General features: G+C 41.1%; 1 protein-coding gene across 1 annotated transcript in view; it reads right to left on the reverse strand.

Annotated features, from left to right (window-relative positions):
- LOC134320449 (tyrosine-protein phosphatase non-receptor type 14-like) overlaps positions 1-21,289 on the reverse strand; it is a 47,840-nt gene that overhangs the window by 4,387 nt on the left and 22,164 nt on the right. The window contains exons 4-17 of the mRNA XM_063001834.1: positions 15,344-15,441; positions 14,580-14,647; positions 14,300-14,361; positions 13,288-13,375; positions 12,474-12,562; positions 11,887-11,974; positions 10,877-10,959; positions 10,652-10,703; positions 10,098-10,167; positions 8,661-9,943; positions 7,227-7,484; positions 6,065-6,208; positions 3,327-3,545; positions 2,854-2,982 (exon numbers count right to left, since the gene is read on the reverse strand). Coding sequence (XP_062857904.1) covers positions 2,854-2,982; positions 3,327-3,545; positions 6,065-6,208; positions 7,227-7,484; positions 8,661-9,943; positions 10,098-10,167; positions 10,652-10,703; positions 10,877-10,959; positions 11,887-11,974; positions 12,474-12,562; positions 13,288-13,375; positions 14,300-14,361; positions 14,580-14,647; positions 15,344-15,441 — 2,731 coding nt within the window. The remainder of the gene's footprint in view (positions 1-2,853; positions 2,983-3,326; positions 3,546-6,064; positions 6,209-7,226; positions 7,485-8,660; positions 9,944-10,097; positions 10,168-10,651; positions 10,704-10,876; positions 10,960-11,886; positions 11,975-12,473; positions 12,563-13,287; positions 13,376-14,299; positions 14,362-14,579; positions 14,648-15,343; positions 15,442-21,289) is intronic.

Genomic DNA, 21,289 nt, shown 5'->3' on the forward strand with positions numbered 1-21,289 from the left:
CAAACAAATTAATCTTGGTCTCATCAGACCATAGGACATGGTTCCAGTAATCCATGTCCTTTGTTGACATGTCTTCAGCAAACTGTTTGCGGGCTTTCTTGTGTAGAGACTTCAGAAGAGGCTTCCTTCTGGGGTGACAGCCATGCAGACCAATTTGATGTAGTGTGCGGCGTATGGTCTGAGCACTGACAGGCTGACCCCCCACCTTTTCAATCTCTGCAGCAATGCTGACAGCACTCCTGCGCCTATCTTTCAAAGACAGCAGTTGGATGTGACGCTGAGCACGTGCACTCAGCTTCTTTGGACGACCAACGCGAGGTCTGTTCTGAGTGGACCCTGCTCTTTTAAAACGCTGGATGATCTTGGCCACTGTGCTGCAGCTCAGTTTCAGGGTGTTGGCAATCTTCTTGTAGCCTTGGCCATCTTCATGTAGCGCAACAATTCGTCTTTTAAGATCCTCGGAGAGTTCTTTGCCATGAGGTGCCATGTTGGAACTTTCAGTGACCAGTATGAGAGAGTGTGAGAGCTGTACTACTAAATTGAACACACCTGCTCCCTATGCACACCTGAGACCTAGTAACACTAACGAGTCACATGACATTTTGGAGGGAAAATGACAAGCAGTGCTCAATTTGGACATTTAGGGGTGTAGTCTCTTAGGGGTGTACTCACTTTTGTTGCCGGTGGTTTAGACATTAATGGCTGTATATTGAGTTATTTTGAGGGAAGAATAAATTTACACTGTTATATAAGCTGCACACAGACTACTTTTCATTGTGTCAAAGTGTCATTTTGTCAGTGTTGTCCCATGAAAAGATATACTTAAATATCTGCAGAAATGTGAGGGGTGTACTCACTTTTGTGATACACTGTATATATACAGTGTATCACAAAAGTGAGTACACCCCTCACATTTCTGCAGATATTTAAGTATATCTTTTCATGGGACAACATTGACAAAATGACACTTTGACACAATGAAAAGTAGTCTGTGTGCAGCTTATATAACAGTGTAAATTTATTCTTCCCTCAAAATAACTCAATATACAGCCATTAATGTCTAAACCACCGGCAACAAAAGTGAGTACACCCCTAAGAGACTACACCCCTAAATGTCCAAATTGAGCACTGCTTGTCATTTTCCCTCCAAAATGTCATGTGATTTGTTAGTGTTACTAGGTCTCAGGTGTGCATAGGGAGCAGGTGTGTTCAATTTAGTAGTACAGCTCTCACACTCTCTCATACTGGTCACTGAAAGTTCCAACATGGCACCTCATGGCAAAGAACTCTCTGAGGATCCTAAAAGACGAATTGTTGCGCTACATGAAGATGGCCAAGGCTACAAGAAGATTGCCAACACCCTGAAACTGGGCTGCAGCACAGTGGCCAAGATCATCCAGCGTTTTAAAAGAGCAGGGTCCACTCAGAACAGACCTCGAGTTGGTCGTCCAAAGAAGCTGAGTGCACGTGCTCAGCGTCACATCTTTGAAAGATAGGCGCAGGAGTGCTGTCAGCATTGCTGCAGAGATTGAAAAGGTGGGGGGTCAGCCTGTCAGTGCTCAGACCATACGCCGCACACTACATCAAATTGGTCTGCATGGCTGTCACCCCAGAAGGAAGCCTCTTCTGAAGTCTCTACACAAGAAAGCCCGCAAACAGTTTGCTGAAGACATGTCAACAAAGGACATAGATTACTGGAACCATGTCCTATGGTCTGATGAGACCAAGATTAATTTGTTTGGTTCAGATGGTCTCAAGCATGTGTGGCGGCAATCAGGTGAGGAGTACAAAGATAAGTGTGTCATGCCTACAGTCAAGCATGGTGGTGGGAATGCCATGGTCTGGGGCTGCATGAGTGCAGCAGGTGTTGGGGAGTTACATTTCATTGAGGGACACATGAACTCCAATATGTACTGTGAAATACTGAAGCAGAGCATGATCCCCTCCCTCCGGAAACTGGGTCGCAGGGCAGTGTTCCAGCATGATAATGACCCCAAACACACCTCTAAGACGACCACTGCTTTATTGAAGAGGCTGAGGGTAAAGGTGATGGACTGGCCAAGCATGTCTCCAAACCTAAACCCAATAGAACATCTTTGGGGCATCCTCAAGCGGAAGGTGGAGGAGCGCAAAGTCTCGAATATCCGCCAGCTCCGTGATGTCGTCATGGAGGAGTGGAAAAGCATTCCAGTGGCAACCTGTGAAGCTCTGGTAAACTCCATGCCCAGGAGAGTTAAGGCAGTTCTGGGAAATAATGATGGCCACACAAAATATTGACACTTCAGGAACTTTCACTAAGGGGTGTACTCACTTTTGTTGCCGGTGGTTTAGACATTAATGGCTGTATATTGAGTTATTTTGAGGGAAGAATAAATTTACACTGTTATATAAGCTGCACACAGACTACTTTTCATTGTGTCAAAGTGTCATTTTGTCAGTGTTGTCCCATGAAAAGATATACTTAAATATCTGCAGAAATGTGAGGGGTGTACTCACTTCTGTGATACACTGTATATATAAATGCCTGGGGCAGTGCTATCAGCCTGTGGGAAGTTTTAGGCAGTTCAACTGTAAAACGGCTGGGACAACTGGGATTTGAATAGTGCTGACTGCTAGTGGAAAGGCAGTGGAATTACACCTACTACATCACTGCTGGAGTCTGCATCTAGTCAATCATTTCGTTTTAAATAAATACAAGCATACTAAAAATGCTGAATGGCGCAAACCTCATTAATTTCTTTTTAATGCTGGTCTCAATCAAGACTGGTCTTATGGCATCTGTGTTAAATAGCATCTTACTACAGCATAGTCATGATCACTTCCAAGGAACACACATGTACTTCATGACTGTACCTCCTCTGCTGTAACCATGGCGATAACATTGACTCCCTGCTCCCAAACCATCTGCCAGAAGTCATGGCAAGTGTTGGGAAGAGGACCCTGTGTCGCAATGTAATGCCACTCTTCACCTCTGATCACCATCTGCACAGACAGAGTGAGGAAAATGTATTCATTACCATCGTATTAGGTTTGTTTATATATGTAGGAAAGCCAACTTTTTTTTAAGTTAAGTCAAGTTAACTACTGACAACCGGCCACCAACAAGTATATTGACCCATTCACATATCAAACACATTAAATTTAATATCAATGTGGCTTTAGATTTTATTAAATTAATAAATAAATAAATAAATAAAAAACAAGTGAATAAAAATAAAAAACAAGCAATTAAAGTAAAACCAGAACATGAACATACATGTTGGTGTCCTGTGTATAAAAATGAATAAACCAGTACAATATTTTCAGAATGATGATCTTGAACACACCTTGATCTGGGAGGCATTGATATAGCCTGTGTTGTTCTCTTTGTTGGGTACAAGTTCCACACGGTTCTCCTCGTACGGAACCACATCACGGAACCGGTTCCTCTCAGTGTTTTCGGGGAGGGTGGCTGTCGTGAGGTTACAGTCTGGTCTCTTTTTGGAGATCTGGTCGAACTCTCTGAAAAGTCGCTCCTCCTCTAATTTTAGCTCTAAAAGCTTACACTAAAATACAAACACAGAGAGGAAGGTAAATTCTCATGAAATTTATACTGTTCCTGACCTAAACCTACTGACCACACATCAGGTCGTACACATAACTTAGAACTTGTCAAATTGGAGCATCCAGAAAGGATTTGAAGAAAAAGGATAGGGGAAAGAATATACAAATATGTTTTTATACCAGAAAAGTATGCAGTGGTGTGTTATACAGCTACTGTATGCACAGTTTTAAAGGCTAAGCACCACCTAATGGACAACTCTAAAGATTTCGCATTAGTTTAGCTAGTTAAAAACCATAAACATGAATAAAATGTAAATAACTTGTTTAATTCACTCAAATATCGACGATTTCAAGTAAATTGACGGAAAAACCCGAGGTCGCTCCGGAAATTCCAGGAAGTTGCAGCGTGACGTCACTGGTGGACAACAGTGTACTACTACACCGTTATGACTGACTTGGACTGCAAATTTCCCAGTGCTGGTTCTTCAGATTCCGAAGCTATTTCTGAATTTAATGAAGAGGATAAATCTGCAGTGACAGTGGGGGTGCCTGTATAACGTTTTTTCTTTCTTTCTTTCTTTCATTCTTTCTTTTGTTTTTTGTTTTTGCTGTTGCAGGGTCCATCTTGTTTTACGCTTACATTCAGGTGTAATAAATGTTAAATAAATTAATTATGAAAATGAGCTAAGAGCGTCATTTTACCGCAACCTGAGTGTCGGGCTTTGTGTTTTAAAATGGAAACAATGGCAACAGTAATTATAGGCAAGTTTATTAATGGTTCACATTCAATAAAATAATTGTAATTTAGACTATATTTAAACAGCCTCAACACTTAATGAGGGTTAATATGGCATTACAGCCTGCAGATTCTCTCTTGCTGGCTTGCTGAAATGATTGAAATGTATTTTTTCGTTGAATAAAAATGTATTGAAACGAATAATAACTTAAAATGTAGTATATATTGTTATGTTAATTATACCTACTAAATAGATGGGTAATATTGGCGCGATAACCAGGCTAGATTTCCTCTGCTCTGTAAAGTATGCATGCAGGTGCAGTACAGGTGTGTATTAGTGCACCGAGCACCATCAGAGAGAGATTTAGTGCTGAGGGGAACATCGCTACCCCTCTCAGATCCTCTCTGAAACCACATCAGGTGAATGTGTTGGTTTTTCTAGCGCGCATGATAACGCAAGTTTAAGGTCTTTCAGCCTTTATTCTACTTTTATTTATACCATATTTTGATCAGATTAGTGCATTTAAAATATTTAGCCTAAACACTTTTTTTTCGTTTTACAGTGTATATCTAGCCTAGGATAGAAGCTTAATTTAAACCTTTTTTTATAGAGAAAAGACGCGCATTCTTATTGCGCATTCCTGCTCTGTTCAGTATTTATCAATAAACACGCATTTGATTTGTCCTAAAGCTGTCTCATCTATATATCTATCTGGATATATAATATAATATATATATATATATATATATATATATATATATATATATATATTTGGCGATAATATCAAATCGGTGTTGGTGTTGAATTGAATTATTGCAGCCAAACACAGCGCAGCTTTTAGTCATTTTGCATCGTCTAACATTCAACTTCTTGAGTTGTTGTCCACCATCTACGTCACACGTGCGACGCCTGTGACAGAATCCGAAGACCGCGAGCGACGCAAAACAACAGAATTTTAAGCCGTATCCTTGAATTTGTAAAAAAAAAATGTTTTCTAACTATCAATAATCACAAGTTAGGAACTCAACTTTCGATGCATGTATTTGTTTAAAACTTCAATATTAGCTGGTGCTTAGCCTTTAAAAATAGAGAATACAAATCTTAATTTCATTTCATTCTCCTACTAGAGAAAATAAAAATCCATTTTGAAGTTTCACAGGTATATTTTTATACATAATTATAATAATTTAATATTATATTATAAATTATACATTTTAATTATATTTAATAAATAATACATTTATAAATATATAATATAAATAAATATAAAAATAAATATAAATGAAAATATGTAGTTATGTAAACAATACATGTATATTTATGATTATATAAATAAAATGTATATATATATATATACTGTGTATATATATATATATATATATATATATATATATATATATATGTAAATATATATATATATATATATATATATATATATATATATATATATATATATATATATATATGTATTTATTCATTAATGAATCATATTTTTGTTTAATACTGATTTGTACATTAATCTAACAGTAGTTTTTTTTATCAAATAATCCTTTTTTATTAATAACAGTCACATAAATAATTTAAGATTCTGGATTATTGATAGAAATAACCAGTTTTGGTTTCAAAGGTGCTTCGTTTTGCTGAACAAGTTTGATTTTGCAGATTTAGACTGTAGAGTTACTACAGACCAGTGTTTAACCTGATGGTTGTAGCGCCTTTGTTATTTAAATAGCAAACGTTTAAATAATTATTGATGAATTTTAATGAACAGAACTCGTTCCTACCATGTCGTCTGTACTGGAATTGCTGGAGACGTCCTCTCGTGGATTTTCCGGGACGGTCATGTGGGACACGTAGAGCCCGTTCAGAGTAGCCATCATCAAAGGTCTCTTCACTGAGTCCACCGACATCTTCTGCCTCTCTAAAGTCTTCAACAAAAAAGAGAAAGCAGCAGTCATTCTCAAAAAACAGACCTCTGGTGCACATATACACACACTGCTGCTGCTGGCCTCACTTCTGTCCAATAAGGGACGGAAAGAAAAGCTGGGGGTTTAGTTCAGACTGAGATAAGACATCCCCCTGAGCTGATTTAAGAACTGAGAAGAATAAACCCTGGACATGCGCGCACCACCCGGCCCGACCTCTTTTTCTCAGGCATGTGTGTTGGATTATAGTTTATAATCTTAGCTAACTGTAATCTTCTGTACTTGCTAAAGGAACAGCAGTGCTAATCATGTCCCATAAACATGTTATTTAATAAATCAGGAAGAAAGAATCGACCCCTGGACTGTGTACTGCTGTCCTTGTACAAAGCTTTGTGCTTCACTGCTGTAAAAAGTAACTTCCTCTTCTTTTATGGCTTTTGTTATTGCATATTTGTCACACTGAATGATTTTAGATCATCGAACAAAACATAATATTGCACAAAGAGAACACAACACCCATTTACACACACTCACACACGTAGTGAAATTTCTAGTAGCTCCAATTATCCTGACTGCATGTCTCCGGCGCACTCGAAGGAAACCCCACACCAACACTGGGAAAACATGAAAACTCCACACAGAAAGAACCCTGGCCCCTTGGCTGGGGAATCAAACCCAGGCACATCTTGCTGTAAGGTGACTGTGCTACCCCCTATTCCTTTTTATGACTTTCTGGATAAGGTCTCACTAGGGCTAATGAGGATTTAGGGGCCTGACCACTTCTGTGTAAATTCATCCTCAGTTTGGAGGATGTTGCTCTTTCCAGACTGATATATTATTTTCTAGAAACTCCATACATTATGGTGAAGTGTTCCAAGGACTAATCACAAGCCTATGTGGCCCCAACTTTACCAACTGCATCAATTGCCCAGTAATGCAAATCAATCTGCTTACTGAAGTGATACAAAGTACAAAAGTTCTCTCACAAATGCCCAGCCTGTCAGAACTCTTTCTTTCTTACCCTCTGTGCGATCTCTCTCTCCACAATGCTGTCCTCGATGGCGAACATCTCAGAAACCGGCCTCTCCTTCACCGGCTCTTTCCTCACTCTCTCCTTCACGCTGCTCAGGTCTGGTTCCGAGATGGATGGTCCAAGAGTCACCCCGCTCAATCCCACCTGGTCCGTACGACTCGGACTCTGCCTGCCACGGTGACCTCCAGCCTGGGCATCGAGCTGAGCCTGAGCATGGGCCACGTCTATGGAACTGTGGCTCTGATCCTGCATGAACAATGTAGAAATGAAGAATAACAATGGTTTATTTCCAAAATCTATGAGATGCTTAATGTGTCTGTGAAAACAAGGTTCAATTTTAAATTTATATATCCAAAAAATCCTTAGGCTTTAATATGGTGTTTCCCCCTTTTGCTGCCATAACAGCAACTGCTCATTTGGGAAAGCTTCCTACAAGATTTTGGAGTGTGTCTTAGTGAGTTTGTATTATTTAGTCAAATGAGCTTTGTTAGGTCAAGGCAGTTCATCCCAAAATGTTTAATAAGGTTTTGTTTAGGATTCTGTGCAGGGCAATAAAGTTCCAACACCCTTGTTGATTTGTGTGACTTGTATGACAGTGATGCAAAAATACAAACTTATTACTGCAACGTTATAAGCATATAAATCATTTTATATAAATATTCATACACCTGTTAGCAATGCATATGGATGAAACACCTGAACTCAATAATTAGTGGATTGTTCACATATTTTAAACTGCATGGTGCACTTAATGTCCCTGTTGGCCCTCTGTTTTCTGCCTGTGGGCAGTGTGGGTTTGGAAATTCAATACAAAACCCACATGCAGCCTGCACTGTTTAGCACACGCTGAGCCCACACAAACTTTAATGAATGTAGCCTTTAATGAATGGGGCTGACAATGGACAACACATACACAGTCAGACATGTGCAGAACCCATTAAGGGCCCAGTAAAGTCAACTATTGTTTGGGTGTCTTAGGGAGTCCAAAGTCAGTTAGAGCTGATTGAAGAGGGGCCAAAACTAAAAGGCCAATCATTTGCTAATGAGTCCCCCAGTCCAGCCAATTGTGTGCTTGTATGGGTCCAGTTGTAGCCTAGTGGTTAAGGTACTGGGCTAATAATTAAAAGGTCGCTGGGATGCCCCACCACTGCCAGGTTGTCTCTGCTGGGCCCTCAATTGCTGAGACTGTGTACTATCACAGTACTGTAAGATGCTTTGGATAGAGGTGTCTGCTAAATGCTGGAAATGTAAATGTATGGGTCCTGTTCGAAATTAATGCAGAGATAAGAAAATACTGCCATTTCACTAATTAAATTATTATTATTAACATTAAATGATTGGCTCCATTTGGTTCTGTGACCTCTTTAACAGAGGTTTTCATGGCGTACATAGATGTAAGGGTTGTGTTCGACAAGTAGATACCTGATGGTGTTGTCGAAGTGCAACACTACTGCCACTGCTCTGTGGTCCCGGATATTCCGGCGGTGGTTTGTTGGGGATGTTAGCGAGTGCAGCCTGCAGTTGGGCATTGATGTCCTCATTCAGCCCTGGAATATGAACATCCAGCTCAGGTGCATATTCCTCCTCTTCCTCCTCTTCACTCTCGCTGCTGTGGATCAGCATGGTGACATTAGAGAGCGTTTTTTGATGCTGGTACGTCGGCTCGGGCGGGGAGGATTTCTGGGCTGGCATTTGCACCTCATTTAGCTGAGGTGGTGGAGGAGGCAGGCCCTGCGTCTGCTGTGGAGGGATCAGGGGTGGGACTTGCTCACGTAGAGTGTTCCTGCGGGGCTGAGGGGCGACATTAGCTCCCTTAAGGATCATTGCGACTTCCATGCTGTGGCGTTTGGCGAGCGTGGACCGATGCTTCATGGCCGTTAACGGAGCGCTCACTTCCTGCGGCGATTGGTGCACTACAGCTGAGCTGTCCGGCTGGAAGGTTTTCACGGACAGCTGGACTTTACGCGGCACCAGTTCAGGACTGGATCCTCCGATGCAGCGCTGTCGGTGGCTTGCAAGGTCCGGTGTACTGGTAGCTGGTCTGAAGGTTGCTGAGTAAGGGGGCGGTGGCCTGGTTGGGTGGTTCCTGAGCACATGGGTTGGCCTGTTAACCACTTGCTGTTTAGTGTTGGCCAGCTCTGGCGTGCTGACCGTATGCGAGATGCCATTAGCAGCAGCATATTGTGGCTGGGATGTTGCAGAATGAACAACCTGACCCAAATGAGGTGGGGAGGGTCCAGTATGGTGGCCATAAACAGGCTGAAGGCTTCCGACCCCGCCATAAAGTGCGTGGTAGGGCCCGTGGTCACGCATCTCCGGCTGGCTGTACACCAGCTCCTCGGCTTGTCTGTAAATGTAGGTGTTGCTGATATTGAGGCTGCGCAGTGACTGGCTGTGGCAGGTTCCAGAGGGTGTAGCTGGCAGAAGGCAGCGCTTTTGCCGCATTACAGCTTCATATTCAGGTGTGGGCCGGTAGGACGGTGGGATGACAGCCGAGTGCCGCTGGTTCGGGATGTAGTCTGGACGCATGAGCTCACTCCCGGGGATGCTGAGGCTTGAGGAATGTACAAATGTCTGCAATCGGTTCAGAGAGCTCACACTCGGACTGCTGCACATGCTGCCATTAGGAACCAGACCGTTACGATATCCAAACTCTACCAGGCTTGTTTCTGATTTATAGTACGGGTCATCATGGAAGATACTGTCTGTAAATCAGAGAGAGATGCCATATTAAAAGATGACTGCTAATTTAAGGAATACTATTATTATAAGGTGTTTTATTTGCCCAATATTGCATTGTGTATGTTCTACAGCACCACTAGTGTGTGTGTGTGTGTGTGTGTGTGTGTGTGTGTTTACCTTGAGAACCCTGCGTTTCCTGATAGTGATCAGCATACTGAGGGTGAGCAATACAGGACTGGGGTCTGTGCTGGAAGACAGTAAAAATATAATAAGATGATCAACAAATAATAAGAATGCAACTTAACTTCTTATTAGATATCCTGAGCTAAAATGAATTGCTTTTTGCAAAAAGAGTAGCAGTACAATAAGTTAAAGCATATTAAAAGTGATTAAAAACAATTATTTAATTATACAAATGATATTACAGAACTATAAGCTTGCTTCTTTAAATATCAGGTCACTATTTACAAAACCACCAGCATTCCTCTTACAATCCGCTAAAATATGAGGGTATATAAATGTAAAATTTTTTCCAAAAGTCATGTGGAAACACATTTGCATGGTAATTAATAGTCAAATATAAATAAATGTCATTTATTCTGCATATATGTTAAGCTATCACTAATAAATAATAGTATGTCAGCTCGTTTCATTGGTCCCTCAGTCCCAGCTGGCAATATTAAGGTCAAGTGGATGTCAAATGTGCTAGATCCAGCACTAACTGTACATACCGGCCTGTTCCAGGTGGGTCTCCTCCTAATAGTGACAGGAGAATGAGTCGGCCTGCACACACACACAAACACGCACCCAGAGTTACATGCAGTCGCACTGATTCACCACAGGAGGCAGCATTGTTCCATTAAAGAGCGAGAAAGAAAATAAATCAACCTTAAATTTCACTAAAAGAGAAAAACAGATTAAAAAGAAAAAAATAAAGTACTGTAAAGTAAACTCACTCTATACAGATCTTGTTCTGTTTATAAAACTTGTGTCGGGCGGTGAAGAGACGAGCAATGTATTTGGCCATCTCCATGTCTTCCTGAAAAGCAAAAAGCAAAACATAAAACTTAAACTCACTTTCTTATACAATCAAAATTTTAACTTTATGTACATTTGTATTAAACATGTAAATTACATATGAATCTGAATTAATTTTGTTTGACCAGGTTTGCTAGACATACTGAAAACTTGTTTTGGTGAATATACACATACACATCAGGTAACAAACTGACCCTAACCATTTTCCTGGCATCTAAAGTGATATAAACGAACGAATAAAAAATGTCTGAGGTCAAAACATATGTGGTAAATCCAGCAAGTTAACATTAAGAGTGGATAAAATGAGCAGAAATATGTCTCTGTAAGAAAAGCTTTTTTACTTATGCAAATCTGGACAATATAAGACTCTTAAGAATCTTGGTTATCTGTATACAAAAGATACAGTTTGGAAATTGTGAACAGCATATGGTTCATAGCTTGAAAATATCAATGGCTACATCCGATGCACTTCCAAAAATCAATTCAGGTCAAAACGTTCAGAAAGCCTGTGTTTATTTCATTATTTCAGACATTATTTCATCACTGTGTCATTATTATAAGCCTGAGTGGCAATTAATTTAGTGTAAAATAGTGTTTTGTTGTTAAAGATAGCTTAACAACTTGGTCTTGAGTTTATAGACAATACACTGACCATTTGCTGATTTTTACATTGCAATCACCTGCAATCAGAATGCAACTTAGTGTGAAATGGTGTTTTGTTGTTAATGGTAAGTGATTTTTAGATGTCCATGTAAAAAGCTTGAAGGCTTAGACAGTTCAGACAAACGCAGCGCTGGTGTATGAATCAAGCTGAACATAAAATGCTAGCTGTTATTGTCGGAATGTGTTTTTCAGGTTGGACGTTATCATGCCGCCGTGTTTCCCGTGGGACGGCCTTGGCAAGCGCACAGTCTCAACACTGACTGACCATGTGGAACATGATGGTGTCGTCTTTGCTGGTTATCTCCACTGTGATAGCAGACTTGTTGTGTCCGATAGTGCCGATGTCCTTCCACCTATGAGAGAGGCGTGTAAGATTAGAACTTGGACAGAATGTGCCGGTCTGGTTCATTACAAACAGAAAACTTTCTATCTAGAAAAGAACATCTGCAAAAGTTAAGAGGTCAAGGTCGCATTTAGGGATGAGTTTAAATGATTGACAGGTTTGTCATTATTATTATATTACTGTTATTAAGAAAGTTGGATTCACACTATCCTCCCCCTTTCCATAATTAATCATTTCCAACTCCCTATTACAACCACCCGACCCCTTTAGCCAAAGGGTTGATTCTCACAAAGAGCCATGCCCCATATGGAGAGTCATGCTATGCCTTGGTATGTGTTCCTCCACTACTACAGTCAGGACCTTAACCAGGCAGAGGAGAGGTCAGATGAGCAGGAACCCCATCTGACCTTCCTTCCAACAGACACAGCTTAGAGTGTCTGTTGATGTTACCTTTAATTTGTCACCTGTCTGTGTTTATATATATTATGTCATGCAGCGTTCAGTCTCACCGGTGAAGCATGATGGATCTCCCATTCCTGTGCTTGCCGAAGATGCCGATAAACGACACGCCAATGAAAATGGCATTAGTGTAGTTGTCCTGGAACAAAACCAGTACATTTAATAGAATTCCTATTCATGATCACAATTAAGTATGTATAAAAAGTCAAAAGTATTTAGACACTTGTAAGGAGCAACTTCTATGAATAAATGATGGTCACACATCTTTCTTTGCACCACCTCATTCAGCAACCTAGATTAATAATTTGGTTGCACAGAAAGTTCTGTAATGTAGTTTAATTTTGTACCATGGCCCCCTAATAAGGGTAACTTCCCTGTGCTCATAGCTAGTTTGACTGCACTTGGTCCAGAAAATGGCTGGGACACAAACTCAAAAATTACAAAAGGTGTCCCAACACTTTTGTCCATATAGTGTATGTAAACTTTAAACCATCTGTATTGCTGTGTTGTTCTAAAGATCAGAACTCACAATTTCTGAACTTAGACTAGAAAAAGCCAAAGATAAACGACACTCAACTGGGAATTCCTACAAGAACGCTCCTGGAGTATGATACCATATCAACACAGTTGCTCAAACCATCAACAATGATTAAGCAGTTAATCTCAGATTACTGGAGTATTTTCTTCAGAAATAACAACACACACAAACAGTAAATGCTTCCATGTGGACCATAAATCAGTACCTTAGTTTCACCTAAAGCATTAGCGTTTTCCCACTCTTGTAGCTTGGACGTGCCAATTCTTCTTATTCCCAATTTGAATGCAGTGTATGTGTGTTCATGAGTGTGGGTTGTAGATTCTTACTTTAGCAGCAAAGCTTTCCTGTCCAAATCCATCTAGTTTCTCCACCTCTTTAATATAGAGCAGCTCTGCTTCTGCTGCCTGCATCTGACTGCAACACACACACACACACACACACACACAACATCACACTCCAAACACTCCAAAGCTCTGCTCCATGCAATCTGTTTCCAGTCCAATTCACTGGTCTTGTGTAGTCCGTGAAATCCTTTATTCTGATCTAATCCACATGACTGTTACTGATCTGCTCCATGTACTCCATTCCAGGTCTAATCTATATCCGAATACACATGATCAGCGATCCAATTTTATACTGTATGTAAAACCCATTAAGTGCAAGGTATTGTGGGCAGAGCCACACTGCTGATAACAGCAGTGCCTGAGTTCCGGGGGTTTGAATCCCAGGCTTGGTTCACAAATATAGAAGGCGCATGGGGTTCGGTGAACCTAACAACCATTGCAGGGACACATATCAGTGCACCGGTCCCAAGCCCAGATAAATAGGAGGGTTGGAATAGAAGGGCATCTGGCATAAAAACTGTACCAAATTAAATATGCAGTTGACTGATCTGCTGTGCCAACTCCTAATGGAACCAGTTGAAAGGAATCGTTCAAATAAAACCCATGAATAAATAATGATATGTTTTGAGCAAATCCAAAACATCACATACTTCTAATCCACAAAAAACATAGTTCTAGTCGAATCCATGGCTTTTATTATTCTGATCTACTGTAACTGTTATCCATTAATATTTTAATCTAAATATCAAAATCAAGTACTCTAATTTGATTAATGAAGTTCATTACTGTGATTTAATCTATGCAATCCACTTTGATCTAATAAATGTAATTATTATTAAAATCAAATCCAGTTAAAATAGCCATTCTGTGATCAATTAATTATTCTGTTTAATCTATTTAATCTCTAATTTAATCCATATGAATCTGATCTGTGTTATTTGTATGTTATTTTTTATTGGGATCTAATTATTTTAACAGTAGACTGGATGCCCACCAATGATTCTTGTGTTCTTCGGCCACCTTCTGAGTCCACTCCTCGTCAGCATGTGGCCAGGTCTACAGAAAACCAGGAGAAAATGAAAAATTGTGTTAACAGTGCAAATGGTGAATCAGACACACACACACACACACACACACACACACACTGATACCAGTTCCTGTGATACAGTGATTACATAGCTACAGTATCTGTTATCTCTCTGTGTGAAATTTAAGGTATGCTGTAGAGGGAAAGAAAGGCAAATCCTGACCCGCACACACGCACACACACTTACCACTGGGAACAGCACATATTCACTGAGGAAGTCCTGAGACAGATACTGAGTGAAATCTCCAAAGTCGGCTGCAGGCAGATGAGACAAAAAGCGTGTTGGAATTTGTATAATGAAGGCCTGTCACAATTACTACAATAATTATAAGTCGTCTATATTTAATTATTTTGAGATAATTGTAATTCCTTCAGACGACTCCGCATACTTTCAGCCATACAGTGTATATTTACCCCTGCTCTTACACAAACACACACCCACACATATTTCTAGGTACGTGTTTTACAAAGAGAGGAACAAGTGAGAAAGAAAAAAAGTCATGTACAAAGGGACACTATACTGCCAGAAGTATTTGGACACCTGGCCATGAGCTTGTTGGACATCCCATTTCAAAAACAAATGGTATTAAAATAGAGTGGCCTCTATGTGATGTTTTCAGCTTAAACAGCCACTCTTCTGTGAAGACAAGACTGAGGTCAGTGTTCTATGCAGGCCACTAGAGGTTTTTTTTTAAACCAAGCCTTCTCTTAACTGTTGCTGCAAAGTTGGAAGTGTATCTTTTCGTTTATATAGTTGATTTCCAAAAATTAGAAGAGGTGTCCCAATATGTCTGTCCATACTGTATAATGTACTCCTCTCGCTCTGATGTTTACTTTGCCCTGCGCTGTGGTCAGAGGCTCTGATAGCTGTTTAAGTGGATAACTGCTCAGCTCCAAATACACTACCATATTAGGCTTGACAGGCCTGAGCTACCAGCAAAACACACTTACCTTGGACAGCAAGGCCGGCGAGTCGGATGCCCTGCTCCACAGTGCAATGAATACGCCCGTCAAGTACCTCCTTCTTTACCTGCAGGTAGTACTGATACCTGCCAGAAACCAAAAGGTGTGAAGAAGTTGATGCTTAGAAAGTGTCAGAGAAGAATACAAAAATCTATGTTGTTTGGTTAAGTTTAAGGTACTGGACTAGTAATCAGAAAGTTGCTGGTTCAAGCCCCACCACTGCCATGTTGCCACTGTTGGGCCCTTGAGCAAGGGCCTTAATCCTCAGTTACTTAAATTGTATTCAGTCATAATTGTAAGTCACTTTGAATAACAGTATCTGCTAAATGTCACAAACGTTTGAGTTGGGTTGGAACAGGGTTGTGGAAGTTGGATTTGGTAACAGGACAGAGGAGTTGGACAGGGCATAGGTATAGATATCAAAAAGTTGGGTTGGTAAAGAGATACAAAGAGCAAAGGCAGGTAGGGAATAAGGATGGAAATAAAAAAGCAGAGTAAATCTGGAGTAAATCAACCACATTGTAACTGTTGGAGTAGGGCTATATTTGGAGTATGAGTAAACTATAAGACCAAACATATGGGCACCTGACCATGAGCTAGTTGGGCATCCCATTTCAAAACCAAGTCCATTTTTGTGGCCAATATAGTCTCTAAATTCTGGGAAGGCTTTGAAAGAGAAGTCCAAAGAGAATGGGTAGAGGGTTGGGTAGGGTATTTAGATAGTGACAATGGGTCTGGTATAGCAATAGGGGAATTGGACAGGGTGTATAGGGTGGTATAGGGATACACACAAACTTGCACACACACACACACACACACACACTTTCTTATGCAAACAATGAATGCCACCCTGTACCCACAGTTCTGCCAAAATACTGTGCATAAGCCACTGGAACAAACAAATACCAACATGCATAAGCCTTGTCTAAAGTACTAAGCACACACACACACACACACTGAGACGATCCTTCCAGACCGCAGGCCAAAACATAAATACTGCCTGGAAAGCACCTCCATCTACAAGTTCACACAGTCACTCTCTCTAAAATACACACCCACACGGTGCCCCCCTCATCCCGCTGTCCTCCACCCCTACAACCTCCCCAAACACCCGATATCACTTTCATCAGATAGACATAATATGGATACGTTTGGTCTACTTCATCTCTCCCTCTTTCTCTTTCTCTTTCTATCCCTCTCTCTCTCTCTCTGTCTTGGTCTGTCTCGCTCGATCTCAGTTTTTTGAGGCGGTGTTTAGTCAGAGGTTGTAATCTGTCTCTGCCCTGTGCTGCTACCCCATCATTAGCCAGTGAGAAGGCCATTCCTGTGTCACAGCAACCCTTTAATTAGCCATCCCAGGCCATCGCCCCACCACTGGAGGAGGGGTCTGTGTGGTTGGGAGGGCGGAGTCTCTGGGGAACAGGGTATAACATTAACCAAGCAGGAATGTCTATAAACATTTACAATTATTCACACCGTCGGTGTGACGGAATAATAAAAACATTTTGAGCAGCATGACCAATTTTAATGCCATTGAATGACCACATTAAACACCTCCATAAAATAATAGATAAACCAAAAGCAGTTTACTCCCCGGAATTAAAGACAAAAAGAAAACCAAAACAGCAGCATCGGAAAACTGTTACAAATTGTTTTTATCACAGATAACAGTGATGGTGTGTGTGTGTGTGTGTGTGTGTGTGTGTGTGTGTGTGTGTTGGGTAGAAATGTCCCACAAAGCCACAAATTCAGGGCATCATCATTAACAACACACATTTCAGGTACGCTTAAGTGGAAGAAAATTGTGTGGTAGTGTGGTAAATAAAAAAGATGAGTACTGTTATTATTGAGCAAACACATACAAACACACACACACACACACACACACACCTGTGGGTTGATTTTCACAGATGCATCAGTAGGCCTGTCACTAATTGTGTTTCACATTTCAAATCAAATACACTCATTTTAAAAACCCATATAATGTAGCATGATATAAAACACACCCACACACACACAAACGTACACATCTACACACACACACACACACAATCAGGCCAGGTGTTGTAGGCTGACCTTTCGTGCTGTCAGGGCTAATGACCACTACTTCACGGCTGACTGCTTAACCAGTGGTGCTAGACAAGCACCTTAAGTGTAACTCTCACAGGGCAGTGGAAAGTGTGTGTGTGCACGACTAAGGCAGAGTGTGCAGTGGGGTAAAAAAGGAACCTGATAAGGTGAAAAAAACTCTTTTCCAAACAGTCAGAGATGAGAAGCAGGCAGTGAGAAGTTTAAATTGGCTTCACATTTTCTCTAAATTAATTAAAACCATCACCATGATGGAAAAAATGATGCTCCAATGTCATCACTCTAACACTCAACCGACTGCTATATTGTAGTTGAATCCTATGGTGCAGTACATTTGAATAGTTATTTCCATTGCCAAGTGACCCGTACTGTAGCCAAGTACCTGTGCTAAATTTGGATACCCCTCTTGGCCAGGGACCAAGTGTACCTTATTACACGCTAGGGTACTGTGCAATGGAAAAAAAGCACAAGTTGCTAATCACATGGACAAAAAAGCCTGTAATCCCACACAAATGAACACTGGCTTGACTGTGGTCAGTGTCACCTTTGTGGCATCTTTCTAACTCATGGCAGAGTTCAAATACAGCAGAGTAGTGGAGGTAACATAATAGGGTACAGTGTGACCCCCCATACTCTCTGAGAATGCACTGCTGGCTGGTGTTAAAAAGCCAATGTGCACATGTTGGAGAGGTAGGTACTAGTCTGCTGCCCTCCTCGGCCAATGTGAAAGGAGTGCAAATGGCAATGGAATTGTTATAGGCTTAGTGGTCACGACCAAATTTGAAGGAGAGGTGTTAGGGGAAACACTTGATGCAATTCTATGGCTGGTAAAAATAACAGTGATGGTCATGGATATTATACAAACAATTTTAACTGACAATTCCCTGCACACTTGGATGTTATAAAAATAAAAAAGAAGCACCCGGCAACACTATAGCAACACCCATTGTGATTGATATAGTACTGAATTAAGAACAAGAGTCTGAGTAGTGTCTCTTCTACCATTCTCAGAATGTAGCATTTAAAATACGGAACTGTTCATTCCAGTCTTGTTATTTAGACTTAAATCCTAAAATATTTCAGTGTTACTGCGCACCAAGGATGCTTTTTGAAAATATTTATGGTACAAGGTACAAAAGCTCCCACAACAGTGAAATGTGCGGCAAAATACAAACGATTCCTACCACACTAATCAAACTGTTGTTGACCCCTAATTGCTCCCTTACCAAAAAAGCCATGCTATTCTCAAAAAAGACTCAGTGTGTGTGTGTGTGTGCGCGGAATGTGGGTCCTCCTACGCCACTCGGCCAGGCCAACATTCCTGTGTGACTCTTGAGATCGGCCAGACTCCCAAACACACAGGGAACAGTGTTCCCTTCACACACACACATACACACGCAGGCTGGCACTTGTTTTTACCTCCGCCGTGCCCCCCCTTCCCCTTCACACACACAGGATTCATTGTTCCTGCACAACCCCCTGCCCCTTGCCCTACGACCTACACCCTACACGCTAGCAGTTCTCCAGAGATGTCTGGGATACCAATCAGTGCCCCTACACGCACACACTGCAATTGGTGCCAGCATAATACATCAACAGCTGGTTGAGGTGTTATTGATCTGATTAGCTGAGGCACTCGGATCAGTCCCAGAACTTCTTAGTTAGCGATCAATAGAGCACATCTGCATCGTTCATCTGAACAGCACATCACATTTCATCTGCACCGCTTACGTTCATCTGTACAGCACATCACATTTCATCTGCACCGCTTATGTTCATCTGTACAGCACATCACATTTCATCTGCACTGCTTACAAGCAATAGAGACTGGGGGCCTTGCTTAGGGGCCCAAAAGTGGCCATTTGACTGTGGTGGGGCTTGCAGCAGCGACTTTTCAATCAACTGGTACATCCTCACATCTTCAAAGTGAATTGAAACCTTAGATTTGAACTTTGGTTGTCATGGTTGAGATCACACTCACACACTCACTGGTGTGGTACATTCAGCATGTGTGTGTGAAGCAGAGGTAAAACAGAGGACAGTGATCAATCACACGGAACAGGACGTAGTCACTTAAACACACAGGAGACGTCTAGACAAGTTAAATATTCATCCCATTACGTCACAGGAAACGCATGCGGACACACGGAGACCATGCACACTCGAGGCAAGGTTTGAACCCAAGTGTCCAGGACCTTATAGCTGTGTGGCACACACACACTACCTGCTGCACACACTACCCCTGTGCCACCAGACTGCATTCACTGTTTTTCTGGCAGCATGGTTCCTGGGGACCTGGGTTCTATCCTTGCCTTTGGTCACAGTCTGTGAGGAGTTTGGCATGTTCTCTACCTGGGCAGTGTTGGTTTCCTACCACCACCCAAAACATGCAGACGGTAGAGTGGCTGCTTTAAATAGTCACTAGACTGCTGTAAGTGTATGTGTGTATGAGAGATGGTTGGGCACCTAACCCACTGCAACCCTGACCAGAATGATGAAGCTGGTGAAAATGAATGAAAACACCCTGAGTAACCACCCTGGACAGAGAAGCAGTCCATTGCAGTATAACACACTTTCACATTTGCATACTGGGGCAAGTTAGACAAGCCAAAGCGACGTCTGCTAGTTTTGGGAGGTGGGAAAACAAAGTAACCAGAGGAATTTGACACTGGCATGTGGAGAACATACCAAACTACTTACAGACAAAGTGTGTGGCACCTGTTCTACCCACTTTAAAAATTGAATTTTGAATGGACACATTAAGTCCTATTAATGCCTATAGGTTCTTTTATTATTTTCATTAATTGCTTTCTGGTCTGGTCAGGTTCACAGCGGGTCAAGTTTTTCTGAAGAACACTGGGTGCAAGGCAGGAATACCCTGGTGGTGAGCTAGCCCAACAGACCGATGTGTGACCCGAGCTCTGTATGGTTTTATAGTGGGGGTATAAGCTTAGGGTCAGGTGTTAAGATACTTTTGTTCATGATGTCTACAGGTATATACACACAAACCTTGATTTACTACAAATGACCACATTTTATTCATCAGCCAGCTCCATACTCCAGAACCTATGTCCTTTCCATTTTCAAATCTCGATATTCAAACTTTCATCACATCAGCCAAACAAAACAATATTTGTTGTGATGTTTGACGGATTTCTCATTAAGTTTCTGTGTTTTTTCCGTTTGGGCTTTTGTGTGCATTTGTGTGTATGGAAAACCCCTCAGAGAAAGAGACAGGCAACCAAATGTGTCCACAGATCCACAGATGGTCAACCAGCTGCACATGAAAGGACAAACCACACACACACACACAGACACACACACACTTGTAAGGACCTGTATAGTTTAGACATTTCTGCAACTTTACAGGGGCTTAATGACTGGAACACCTACGTACTAAAAAAACCTTTCAGACTTTAATTGTTGTTTTTCCTGAAAATCTGCTGGGTCAAAGATATGCACACAGTAGCTAATAATTATTAGATGGTTGTTATTATTATTAATTTAATTAAATAATTGATAAACCTTGATAAAGCAGTGATAAACAGTGAATGAATGAATGAATGAATGAATTCCCCTCCAGTCAATGTCCAGCCAGGTCATTAACACCACCCAAGACAATTGGAACCAGAAAGTAAAAGCACCAAACTGTCACCTTACAAAATCCAAGAACCACCCAAAAATAAGTCAGCCCCTTAGAGTTTGACTAAAGTTCAGCCCAATAACACCTACTGTCATGCGTAGTGGTTAAAGAATTATGTTCTGGAGTTGGAACTTGAGTGGAACTGTAGCATTGCAAAAAGTGGATGTCATTATAAATGAGAACATTTGACTCAAACTCCAGAA

Source organism: Trichomycterus rosablanca, chromosome 9 (assembly GCF_030014385.1).
Source record: "Trichomycterus rosablanca isolate fTriRos1 chromosome 9, fTriRos1.hap1, whole genome shotgun sequence".
NCBI classification, from domain to species: Eukaryota; Metazoa; Chordata; class Actinopteri; order Siluriformes; family Trichomycteridae; genus Trichomycterus; species Trichomycterus rosablanca.